The sequence below is a fragment of the Abrus precatorius genome, unplaced genomic scaffold (assembly GCF_003935025.1).
Source record: "Abrus precatorius isolate BTA unplaced genomic scaffold, Abrus_2018 Scaffold9, whole genome shotgun sequence".
Classification (NCBI taxonomy): domain Eukaryota; kingdom Viridiplantae; phylum Streptophyta; class Magnoliopsida; order Fabales; family Fabaceae; genus Abrus; species Abrus precatorius.
Genome location: NW_020874439.1, coordinates 11,907,987 through 11,920,532, shown reverse-complemented (window position 1 = coordinate 11,920,532; position 12,546 = coordinate 11,907,987). Strand labels below are relative to the sequence as shown.

Here is a 12,546-nt window from a genome sequence, read left to right as displayed (position 1 = left end):
GTAGAAACTAAAGATATTAAAATAAAATAATGCACATGTTACTAACAACTTATAATATAACATTTTATAAAATAATTTCTATTATAAGACAAGGGTAATGAAATATACCATAAAATATATCACATCATAATAGTGATTAGAGTGTTATATTTAAATGTACGGTATGTTATTAATAAAAAGATATTTGTTAATTAACAAATGTTGATCCAAGTAACAAGCGGTTCAATATTACTTAAATAAGATTCGGATTTGAGTTTTTATATATATAAAAAAAATTTAATGATAGACTCATCTACCATATTTAGGTGTGCGATCTAAGTAAAATTTAAATTAAACTAAATAAAAAATAAAAATTTAAGATACTAAAAAAAAATTCACAATCAACTAAAATTTAAATTTAAAATATATAGCATTAATTATTCAATTTAACGTGCGAAATACATTTTTCAGTGCTGCAACTCTTGGCCAGCACAAGTCTTCATCTATTACTATTTCACTTCCAAAACACATTTAAAAGTTAAAACAAATGATATGCCTAAAAGCAAAAGTAAAAACTTCTGCCATGTACATTAACGATTAATTAAAATTAAGCTTAATATAATTACTCGGTGATGGTTTTATAGCAATGTTGTACTTCATATGGCATATACTAAGAGAAAATAGAATAGGGCACACAAAATAGAAGGCTGAAAATAATCAAAATATTATTATTGTTTGTCTTTGCTATACGATAAAGATGACACAGAAAATAAGATTAGAATCTCAAAAGAAATTTTAGAGATACGCTTTGCAATGGAAAGTTTGGGATTGCAAGTGCTTTACAGCCATTGAAGTGGCGCGCAGCCATTGTCTTTCTTATATATATATATATATATAATTTTCAATCAATTTTAATTAATAATTAACATGTATGTTAAAAGATTGCTAACATTATTCTTAAAATAAAATATAATCTCAGAACAATCATCATTTCTATGTTGGCTTGCCTCACGATATTGTTTTCTCAACGTCGAAGTTATTTTATTGAGAGCATTTCTCAATCATCATTTGTACGTATATCACATTCTTCTAGTATTTGTTCTTACTAATTTTTTTAATAATTGATTAAATAAATATTAAATATAAATATATATTAATGTCTTAAAAATATAAAATATTATTGATTTAATAAGTAGGAAGATTCCCTACAAAGAAATTTATTATCTATGAGGCTTTCATCTTACAAATTAAACACATATTTCTTCATATCTGTGACTATGGAGATTATATATATATATATATATATATATATATATATATATATATATATATATATATATATATATAAACTTAGTTTTTGTTACTCTGTGAGCACGCAGGTTATTTAAATTATTTTTTCTTAAGTATTATTAACCCACTTTAATGACGAAAACGAGTTGCATTAATATTGCATAATCAACAAATAGCTCATAATTTTTTATGTAATTTTTTTGGTTTCTTAATATCTTTGTATTTTCAACCTTAAAAGAATTTTTTTATATATTTCTATTTTTATTTTTATATTAATTTTAATAAATTCAAGTAATAATTACTTGAATAATATCGTTTTATAGATGAATATATACTTATGTGTGAAAAATTCTATTCGTTATTTTAAATATTATATACTTATAATATTTAATTTTAAAAACATTATTATACTTACCTATTAAATGGCATAATTCTATGAATAAAATAATTCTATAATTGTGAATTAAAAAATTCCATCAGATACATCAAATTTTTTCTTATAAAATTATTTAGTTTGACTTTTTATAATAGATATCATTGAATGGATAGAAACCATTTAATTTATGTAAAAAATAGTTTAAACTTTATGATTGAAAGAGAATACTGTGATAAGTATTCGTTTTAAAAAGTAATAATTTTATTTATCTGATATAGAAAATATAATTTTTTTATTAAAATTGATACTTTTTAATTCGATATTATAATGAACTTAATCACATATTATATATTTATTATTTTGTAGATAAATGTAATTACGTTGTAACAAAGTATTTTTAATTTAAATACATTGTCAGGTGAAAAAAACTTTTACACCTTTAATCAATTAAAATTCATGATAAGTATAACTTTCATACAAACTATGACAAAAGTTAAAGATTATTGTTTATATGACAATTTTTATTGAATGGCTGTATAAAAAAAGTTAAATTATGAATGTATTTTAATTAAATCAATTTTTAAATTATTTAATATTTTATGGTTATACGATAATAAATTTTACTAATATATACTTTATAAATAAAAGTCTATTTAATATTATTAAGAATGCATTATGAATAATTAATGGTGTAAAAAATATTATATGTTTTATAAACTTATGCATCATTTCAATATGAAGTCCAATTACTTATAATAACCCAAAAACTAAATGTAGGGACTGTACTCAACAGCACAACCAAAAACACTGGTACAGGAATTGGACACCACTGAAACATATCCAAATAATGATTCAAACTAGAAGTATATACCATCTGGAAAATAGTTGGTAAGCACTTTAAGAGGTGTTTACACTCAGATAAAAAGAAATAAAAACAAAATAAGTTATATAAACATAGAGTACTGAAAAAGTTTCTATATTAAAAGTTATTTTCTTTAAATTTTTTTATAAACATTAATTTTATCATAAGATCATACATTCATGTTCTCTTCCGTATTAAAATTTAGTCAAATTTAATATTCATATAAATATATTTTTTATTTATATAAAGTATATGCAAACTTAATCTATTAAAAAATAATTTAATAATAAATTGTCAAAATTTAATATTTATAAAAAGTTATTAAGTAGAATTACTCTTATCAAAGTAAAATGATCCACTCAAGGGAGAAAATTAAACAAATGTGGAAGCTTGTTAGAGTGTTTAAAAGTTAAAATTATAAATTATAAAAACAAACGAAACTTAAAATGACAACACCAACCTAACGAAGAGTGGGTGGCAACATGCAGCCCAACACGCACACAAAATGGAGTTCTTCACTATCTTAGTTGTTCAAACCAAACATCATAACCTTTTGATTATAAAGGTTTAAAATATGATCTACAACCGTAATTATAATCACATGCAATAATCAAGTTTTGGAAAATGCCACAACTATGTTAATTGCATTAATTACATTTACTTATAATTCTCTACAAAATTTTGATGGGCTATGTAACCATATGATTATATTCAACTTGAAGCCATATAATAATGATTGATCAAAGATTTTCATTCAATTAAGGTAAAACTAAAATAATTAGAACTTTGTTTAAAACTTTAAAATCCACATAGAGAATTGAAATATGAAAATTTCTTTACGATTATGATTAATTTTTCCATGTGCGAAAGATTTGGAATATTTTGTTTGTGGGGATCAAAATTATATAGACACAGTGGAGGCACACAAAGACAACACTGAGCTATAGTTATACACCATTTTGCTAAAGACCCATAGCTAATGAAACATGTGTTGAAATAGGTGTAGAGGTCGTGAAAATGACAAGGCATTGAGGGATAACATCTCCAAAAAAGCACACAGTTGTTCCCATTTTCAAGAACCGATAAGACGATGAGGCTTCAATTGCAACCATTAACAAGAATAATAATAAGTTTTTAGACATTTTTTTTGTAATACTTTAGTTAAAATAAAAGATATTATTTTAATAACTTATGGTAATATTACTTATAAATAATCTTAAATATGCAAAATCAAGTTTTTTTAAATCCCATTTTTTAAGTAATATAATATCACGAGATTTGTTGACTCGATGAACTTAACTAACCCAATTCAAATTAATTAAAAATTAATAAATTGGTTCGAATAAATAAGTTAATTTGAATAAAAATATTAGAACTCAACGAATTACAGATTCGATGGTAAGTTTGTAGTGTTAAAATATAACTTACTATACCTAATAATTTATCACATATAAGTTTTTTTTAATTAATTATATACTATTTTAAATTTTTTTTCAACTTGTTTGAAGTGAATAATTTAATATTAATAAATAATTTAATTTTTTAATTTTTAAATATTATGTATTACTTTAAGTTGTGAAATAAATATTAAATATTAAATTTTATAATTTATAAGAGATTGTCAAAGTTTATTTTTTACTTAGCATTATTTTAATTCTTTATTCTAAATAAATATTAAATTCTTAGTATTATATTATATTTTAAAATGAATTATTTCTCATTTAGTTTTGATAGATTTATTATTTAAAATATTAAGATTAAGTCATTAATCATATATATAATTTTAATTTTTTTATACAATGATGTAAATGTTAAATTAATATCTAACTTATTTTTGATTGAGTCAGTTCGGATCAGGTAAAGATATATATATATTTTATTTAAATCTATCCAACTCAACTCGTAAAATTTTAATGTCAATTTTTTATGTCAAAAACCATCCAACACAATTTATGGACACTCTTAGGAAATATTCATATTCAAATAAAATAAAATTATAATGAGCAATCGATATGAAAAACAAACTTTGGCCTGCCGGTGATTATGCATACATCTGAAAAACATACTTTTTGTCATTACCTAAAATTAATGGGTAAGTTTGTTTCAGTTTTTCCTAAAAATAGAAATATTGTTTATAAAAAAATAATATTTTTAACATCTTAATTAGACAAGATAAAAATAGAAATATATAAAATGGACTTTTTTTTAAAGATTTTTTTTGTAATTGCCCAGTTGCTTTTTAGGTCATTACAATCATAAAAAGTATTTTTATTTTAAGAATTTATTATAATTATAATTTTTTAAATTATTCAAAATAGTTTCTCATATTTTTTATTCATTATTTTTAGTCAACTAAAAAAAATAAGAAGTAATTTCTTATATATATATATATATATATATTGCTAAAAAGAAGGGCTAAAAGCCAAAACAACACCAAACTACAAAGAGTTTCTAGGGAGCCTTATACTAAGAGAATCCATACAAAGAAAAGGGAGGAGACTCTAAAGGGCAGGCAGACCCGATTTTGAGGGTAGTTTAGAGGTGCGATCGCCTAAGGTCCAAGCTTAAAAGAGGGCGCAAAGTAAAAATTGTGTCCTACTTTTACTTGAAAAAAATTTCAACTCTTATAGTTTGTAGTTGGAAAAAATAGAAAAACAAAAAAACTTTTTAATTTTTTGCACCTCACTTGTTATAAATGTAGTCGACTCATTGACCTTTGTAGATTCAAAACTTCATTTAATTCTAAAATTTTACTATTCTTAACATTAAATCTCATGGAAAATTTTAGTTTTTTTCAAAAAATTTAATAGTTATTGAGTTTGTTAAATTTGCAGATTGTTATTTAAATATTTTAATCAATTATAGAACTTTTTTTACGGTTCCAATGACTATATCATCAATTGAAAGAAGTTTTTTAAAGTTAAAGTTAATCAAAACCTACCTAAGGTCATCAATGTTACAAGAACCGTTGAATGGTCTCACAATTTTATCAATCGATATAGAATTTTTTAAAAACATTAATGTTAATGTTATCATTGATGATTTTGCATCTCAGAATGCTCGTAGAACTCATTTTTTATGATCTTCTGTATTTTGGTAGTTAATTATAACATAAGAGTTGGTTGAATGAAATAATATTTTTTTTTAATAATTTTATTAGAAAAAATTATAGTTATTTAAGAAAAAGTATTATTTTAATAAAATTATTAATATATAATTTTATTTTGTTTATTATATTTTATAATTTTTTTAAAGGGTTCTAATTTTTTATTTTGCCTAGGTCTTAAAAAGGTTAAGAACGGCCCTAAGGGCAGGTTCAAACTCTGAAGGGTACACATAATCCTCTAAACTAACCTTAGTTAGGCTGTCAGCATAGACATTAGTATCTCTACAAATATACCAAAGTCTGATACATTTGATGGGGTGAAGACTGTTCCTAATATCCTATATCAACTTGAACAGTGGATGGAAAGGAAGCTGAACTTGCTGAATAAGGTGAATAACTTGTTTACAGTTGCTCTCAATCCAAACCCAATAAAAATCTTTCTTTACAATTAGTTGAATAATGCCAAAATAGAGGGCCCAAAGTTTAGCTTCCAAAGGTGAAATAGGACTAATTTTTTTGCTAAATCCTAACAGCAAATTCCCTCCACTATCTCGCACAAGTTCTATATAAAAGTAATTCTCTTAGAAAAAAATTATAGAAGTAATTTATTTATAAGTTCTGTTAACCTCAATCTTTAGGACTGATTCTAAATATTTATAGATAAAAAAATTTTATAAAAAAAATATACAGTTATTATATTAAAGTTGCTTATAAAAAAAATTATATTAAAGTTATAAAATTACAATAAATATTTTTTTTAATAAAATTTTATTATTATTAGCTACTTATCGTAGTAAAGTTAATAAAATACTTTATTTATTTATAAATTACACGTGTTACCAACCGGTTCTTTATGGAAGAAAATGTGAGGATTAGTTTTTGACGTTGAAGCGAAGGTCAATATTCCCCTTGAAAGTGCTGTATATGAAGAAACAGTCGTGTATGGAATATGGTACTATTAAACTATGATCGAATGGCTTTAAAAGGAAGTGGTGCATCTTTATTGCACAAACACGGGTTTTAGTGGCATTGGTCGCACACCATTCCATTAATGTGCATTCTACTCTTCAATCACTATCATGACATTGACTATACAATCATATATTACCTAAAACAGATTTGGCTAACAATTAAGTATACGCATGTCAAAAAAAATTATTTTATTTTAAAAAAGATGTTAATTTTGATACTTAATATTGATGATAAATAGTTAAGTAAAAGTGATTTTTTAAAAAAAATTTATTATTTTTAAAATATAATCAATCATATATTTTAATAAAAATATATTATTTATAAGTACTTAAACTTAATTTTAAGGGTGAAAGTTAATAAAAACTATTTATTTAATATGTTGTTCCAAAGTTCCTATATAAGTTTGAGAGGTGATATCATCATTATAGATAGCTCATATTGGTTAGTCAGAATCGTCCAGCTTTATAAACCTAGTACTTTCTTGAGAATTAAGCTTATCTTTATGTAATGATTACCAAGTTACAAATCCTAAATTTTTCAACAATTTTAGTTTACCCTTTATCATTCATGGCATGTAAATATAAGATCCGTCCAATATATATATACCTCAAACATTAAGAACGCAAAAATTGAATAAAATTATGAAATTTTTCACTAGAAAGATAGAAACTAATAATCCAATGTCATAAAATTAAATCAAGGACAGTATACCTTGCAAAGTAGCAATTCATTATTCTTGCAAAAATCACTGCCCGCCAATTAAACTAAAAGTTTCAGCCATAAAATTAGTAGCAACTCCTTAGTTTCAGCCATTTGGGTTGTATGCAACTCATTGAGTTAAAAAAAAACGGAAGAAGCAAAGGGAGAAAAATAAGATATATCATCATAGGAAAAAAAAAGAATAATAAAAAATTAAAGGGGACGTAAAAATATCCAAATTAAATTAATATTTTGTATCTCAAGTGATTAAAAGCTGAAGTTGTTTTACGATGTGAAGAAAATCTTTCAGGATTTGAGCCAGTCCAATGAGATGATTGTGAATCTAGGTTATGCTATTGGTAGAGAAACAATAGTAAATTTATTATTTTTAAGAGAAAAATTTATTATAAATATATAAGTAACAAGGCTTTCATCACACATACAAGATTAGTATAACTCAAAATTAGTTAAGCTATAAAACGAAAACTAATTGTGCTAGAACATGCACCATGGGGAACAACATCAATCTTGAAAAATACATTTTACACCAATTATTCTTACTGAAAATCAATTCCAAGACTTCACATTTATCGCATCCAAAATACACTTGCCCAGTTTAAAAATAATGTTGTTATTATGAGAAACATCAATAAATAATTACTAAAAATGAAAATTTTCACACTCACATGCATGTATCGATTTTCATAACGTGTATAAGAATCAACATATAGTAATATTTTATAAAAATAAATAAAATTTAATACATTAATAATATTAAATACTATAATTTTGTAAATAAAAATTTAATATTATTTATTTATATATTAAAAAAAACAGCAAATAGGATTATTTACAATAAGTACCAAAATTTTGTTAACATGGTTAATAATAATTAAATTTTATTAAAAATAAATGTATTTATTCTATTTTTATAACCTTAATATAATAAATATATACTTTTTTTTATAATTTATAGATATTTAAACTCAACAGTGCTGAACTTAAAAAAACCCATATTTTTTTAACTCAATATCTTCCACTTTCTTGAGTATTCCCATATATATATATATATATATATATATATATATATATATATAAATGGCATGCAAATGCCTAAATTTCAATAAAGTGGAGGAGATCCCATATAGCCATATAGAGTCTCTATAATGAGGCTTGGTATCAAAACAGCCGCAATCCAACCACTTGCATCATCTTCTATTTCCAAACCCAACCCTACTTTGATTTCTTCATCCGAATCCACCGTATGCTCACAATTCAACAACAAGTCTTTGTTCTCATGGAGTCGACTCAAGCCTAACTCAGCCAAATGCAACTTCCCAAAACTTGGGCACAAGTGGAAGCAATACCAAGGAATTAACAATTGGGAAGGTTTGCTAGATCCTCTTGATGATAACCTACGCTTGGAAATCTTAAGATACGGTCACTTTGTGGATGCTGCCTATTATTCCTTTGACTTTGATTATTCTTCTCTCACTTATGCCACTTGTCTTTACCCTAAAAAATCACTTTTGAGACGGTGTGGTTTGGCAAACTACGGATATCGGTTAACCAAAAATCTGCGTGTGACGTGTGGAATTCACATACCAACGTGGATGAATAAAATGTTTAAGTGGACTTGTACACAATCTTGTTGGATTGGGTACGTAGCAATTTGTGAACACAAAAATGAAATTACTCGACTTGGTAGACGCGACATTGTGATTGCTTTTAGGGGAACAGCTACATGTTTGGAGTGGTTAGAAAACCTACGTGCCACCTTAACACACTTGCCAAATCATGTAGAAGAAGAAGAAGAAGAAGATAGTGTTAGTCCAATGGTGCAAAAAGGGTTTTTGAGCCTTTACACATCCAAAACCACCACACATGCAAGCTTGCAAGAAATGGTGAGAGAAGAGATTGGAAGAGTAATCCAAACATACACCAACGAGCCACTCAGTTTAACCCTAACCGGCCACAGTCTTGGAGCCGCACTCGCAATCTTGAGCGCGTATGATATAACCGCCACTTTCAACGATGCACCGATGGTAACCGTTGTGTCTTTTGGTGGGCCCCGCGTCGGAAACGAGAGTTTTAGGAAACAATTGGAACAACGTGGGATTAAAATACTAAGAATAGTAAATTCTGATGATGTTGTGACTAGGGTTCCAGGGTTTGTAGTGAACTTAGATGACGTGGCAAGCAACAGTGGTGTCCACGTGGGAATCTTGTCACGATGGTTGCACACGTGCGTAGAGGACATGCAATTGGTGTATGCTGACATTGGACAAGAATTGAGGCTAAGTAGCAAGGAATCACCATATCTCAGTAGGGGAGACGTTGCCATGTGTCACGATCTCAAGACATACCTTCATTTGGTAAAAAATTTTGTAAGCTCGTCATGCCCTTGCACACACAAAAATTCAACTCCTTTTAGCCATGAATTTGAATCTTCTTCGCTTCTTGAATAATAGGATGTGACATTGATATATAGAAAAAATCCATAAGAAAATGCAATTAGTTATAGTTTTTATCATGGAAATGAAGTTTGTACATCTTGGAAGAGACACCTTTATGTGAGTATATAAAAAAAAATTAAAATAGGAAACTTGTATATGTGCAATATTCACATTCAATATAGCTTTATAACTATATACGGTGATCCTTTTCTTATATTCTTTTTTTTAACAGATTTGTGTTTTATAGGAGAAAAACCTTAAATAACCACAACCTTGGCTTTAACTCTTCCCTTTTGTTTTGTTTTTTCTTAAGATGAGTTGAATTTAATTTTATTGCTTGAGTAATATTAAGTGATTGGGTGGGTGTGGCTTTCTTTAGTGAGGAAATTGAAATCTAATACTTTAACTGATGAAGTAGGTTTTGGATTCAATCTTTCTTGATCATCCAACCTTACTTGTAATTTATGTTTTGAGATATATCAGGTTAACTAGTCAAAGTGATCCAATAAACACTCATAACTAACTCTACACATGTACTACTTAGAAAGATGATTGCAAATGGAAAGATTATGTAACCTCAAATGTATATGGAGAACAATTCCTTTATGATATTAATATTTTATTCTCATTCATTTTTCTACAATTTGTTTATTTTACTGCACACTCATATATTAATAGAATAATTAAATTGCATTGATGTAAATTACATTCACTCTTACGCTCTCAATAATTTAATATAAAATTATTATTTATTTATTAGCTATTGAATTATAATCATACATTACCTTGATTGTTTATATTAAATTTTATTAAAATTAAACAACTATAAAAATGTTATTAAAAGGTTGTTATTTTTCTATATTTTAAAAATATTTATTATATTAAATTTAATTTTATGTATATAAATAAAGTATCAAATAATTTAAAATTTTACATATATAATCTAATGGTTAATTATAAAAATAAATTATTTAATAAAAATTAGTAAATAACATAAAAATAAATAAAACTTAAATTAGTATAAAATCTAGATTTTCTCTAATTTTGTTTTCACTCAAACAAATCATACTATTTAAAAAAAAAAAAAACACATTGATAAAGGAGATGGGAGAGAGCAAGGTAGGAGGAGGAAGGAGATTAAAGAGAGCAAGGTGGGTGAGAGTTAAGGCTAAGGAGAGCACAATGGTGAGAGCTTAGAGAGGGAGGGCTAAGGGGAGCTTGGAGTAAGAGAAAAAAGAAAACTGAGAGAAGCTTGGAGATTAAGGGTAAAAGGGGAGGCAAATGAGCTTGGAGGTGAGGAGAGAAGGCTAAGGAGAGTTTGAGACAGAGAAGAGAAAACATGACTTAGAAAAGGGAAAAGGAGAGACTAGAGAAGAAAGATTTGGTTAAGCAATTCTAAAATTGAAATTTTCACAAAAAATAAAATAAAATCTATTACATTATTTTCACAATTTCTTATATAAATATTTAAAAATAAAAAATAACTAAAATGTTAAGAATTTATATATTTTTATATATGTATAGAATCTGTTATGTATTATTCATTTATTTATTTATATATTTTGATTATAACTAAATATTCATATACTCTCGTGAAACTATTCATTTGAACAGGAAAATAGCATTACGACTAGATTATTAATTACTTTTCTTGTCTAATAACTTGTTCTGGCATATATTATATTATATTATGATATGTATTAAAACACTATATTTTATTGTTATTTCAACTAAAATTTCAAACATATGACATTATTTTATTTATGAATGATAAACCAAATTTAAACGGATAATGTATCAATATCAAATTCATTGCATTTAGTTTTCAATTTTATGCGCTGTCAAAATTAGACACCGTACATTATAGTGTTTATCTTTTATTTTATATTGTTTTATCATTATAAGATTATAAGAGTTTGATTAATATTGATCAGGTTGAATGAACTTATTTTTTTTCTGGTGAAAAAAATCATTCGATACAGATTACTAACACAACTCTAGGTATTACAATGTTGAAAGGATATCTTGTATCTCTCTTTTAGCCATTTCCCTTAATCGCATATTATTACCTACCTTTGGACAATTCTGATCATATGTACATTAACATAGTCTTAATTTAAATGCATATTATTATTATTATTGATTAAAATCATACATATATATTTATTTTACAAGGCAATATTTTTCAATATAGTTAAATTATATACAAAACTCTCTTTTAATATTTTTACTTAGAGTTAGAACTTATAACCATTAAGTTAAAATAACTTAAGTTAGTTTGTCCAAGGAATTATATCAATCCTTCAGAAACCTGTGTAAAAGTCAAAGATTTAAAACTCGAACAATAACCCAGTAGACATATATAGCACCAACTTGTGACATTGTGATTATGCATTGTTTAATTGAGAAAGTAAATTTCTTATTGCATTCACCACTACAAAATTATATAGCAGCTCATATAGTCTTTCATTGCATCTATTCCTCAAAGAAAATTTATCGTATAATATTATGGACTACCGTATCAATTATGGTTTTGGCCAATTTTCATACAAAAGAGTTCATATTGAGGCCATCACCAAACTGAAAACTATGCAACAATTAAAAGCCATTGTCCCACTCTCCTATATTGAGGATGTGCATAACGTATGAAGTGGTTAGGATGTCCAATGATGGTATTAAGAAATCTAACGAGAATTAAGGATACTAAATTATATGAGTATTGCAACAATGAACATGACATAAACAAATTATAAACAAACATGCATGCTCAATCTGTATAAAATTTAACAAATTTAAAGTTCTAAAA

General features: G+C 25.6%; 1 protein-coding gene across 1 annotated transcript; it reads left to right on the top strand.

The window, feature by feature from the left end:
* The first annotated feature begins 8,450 nt into the window (after positions 1–8,450).
* On the top strand, positions 8,451–9,752 carry LOC113850814 (phospholipase A(1) DAD1, chloroplastic-like). The gene has a single exon (XM_027481343.1). The coding sequence runs from the start codon at positions 8,451–8,453 to the stop codon at positions 9,750–9,752; it is 1,302 nt and encodes a 433-aa protein (XP_027337144.1).
* Positions 9,753–12,546: the final 2,794 nt, after the last annotated feature.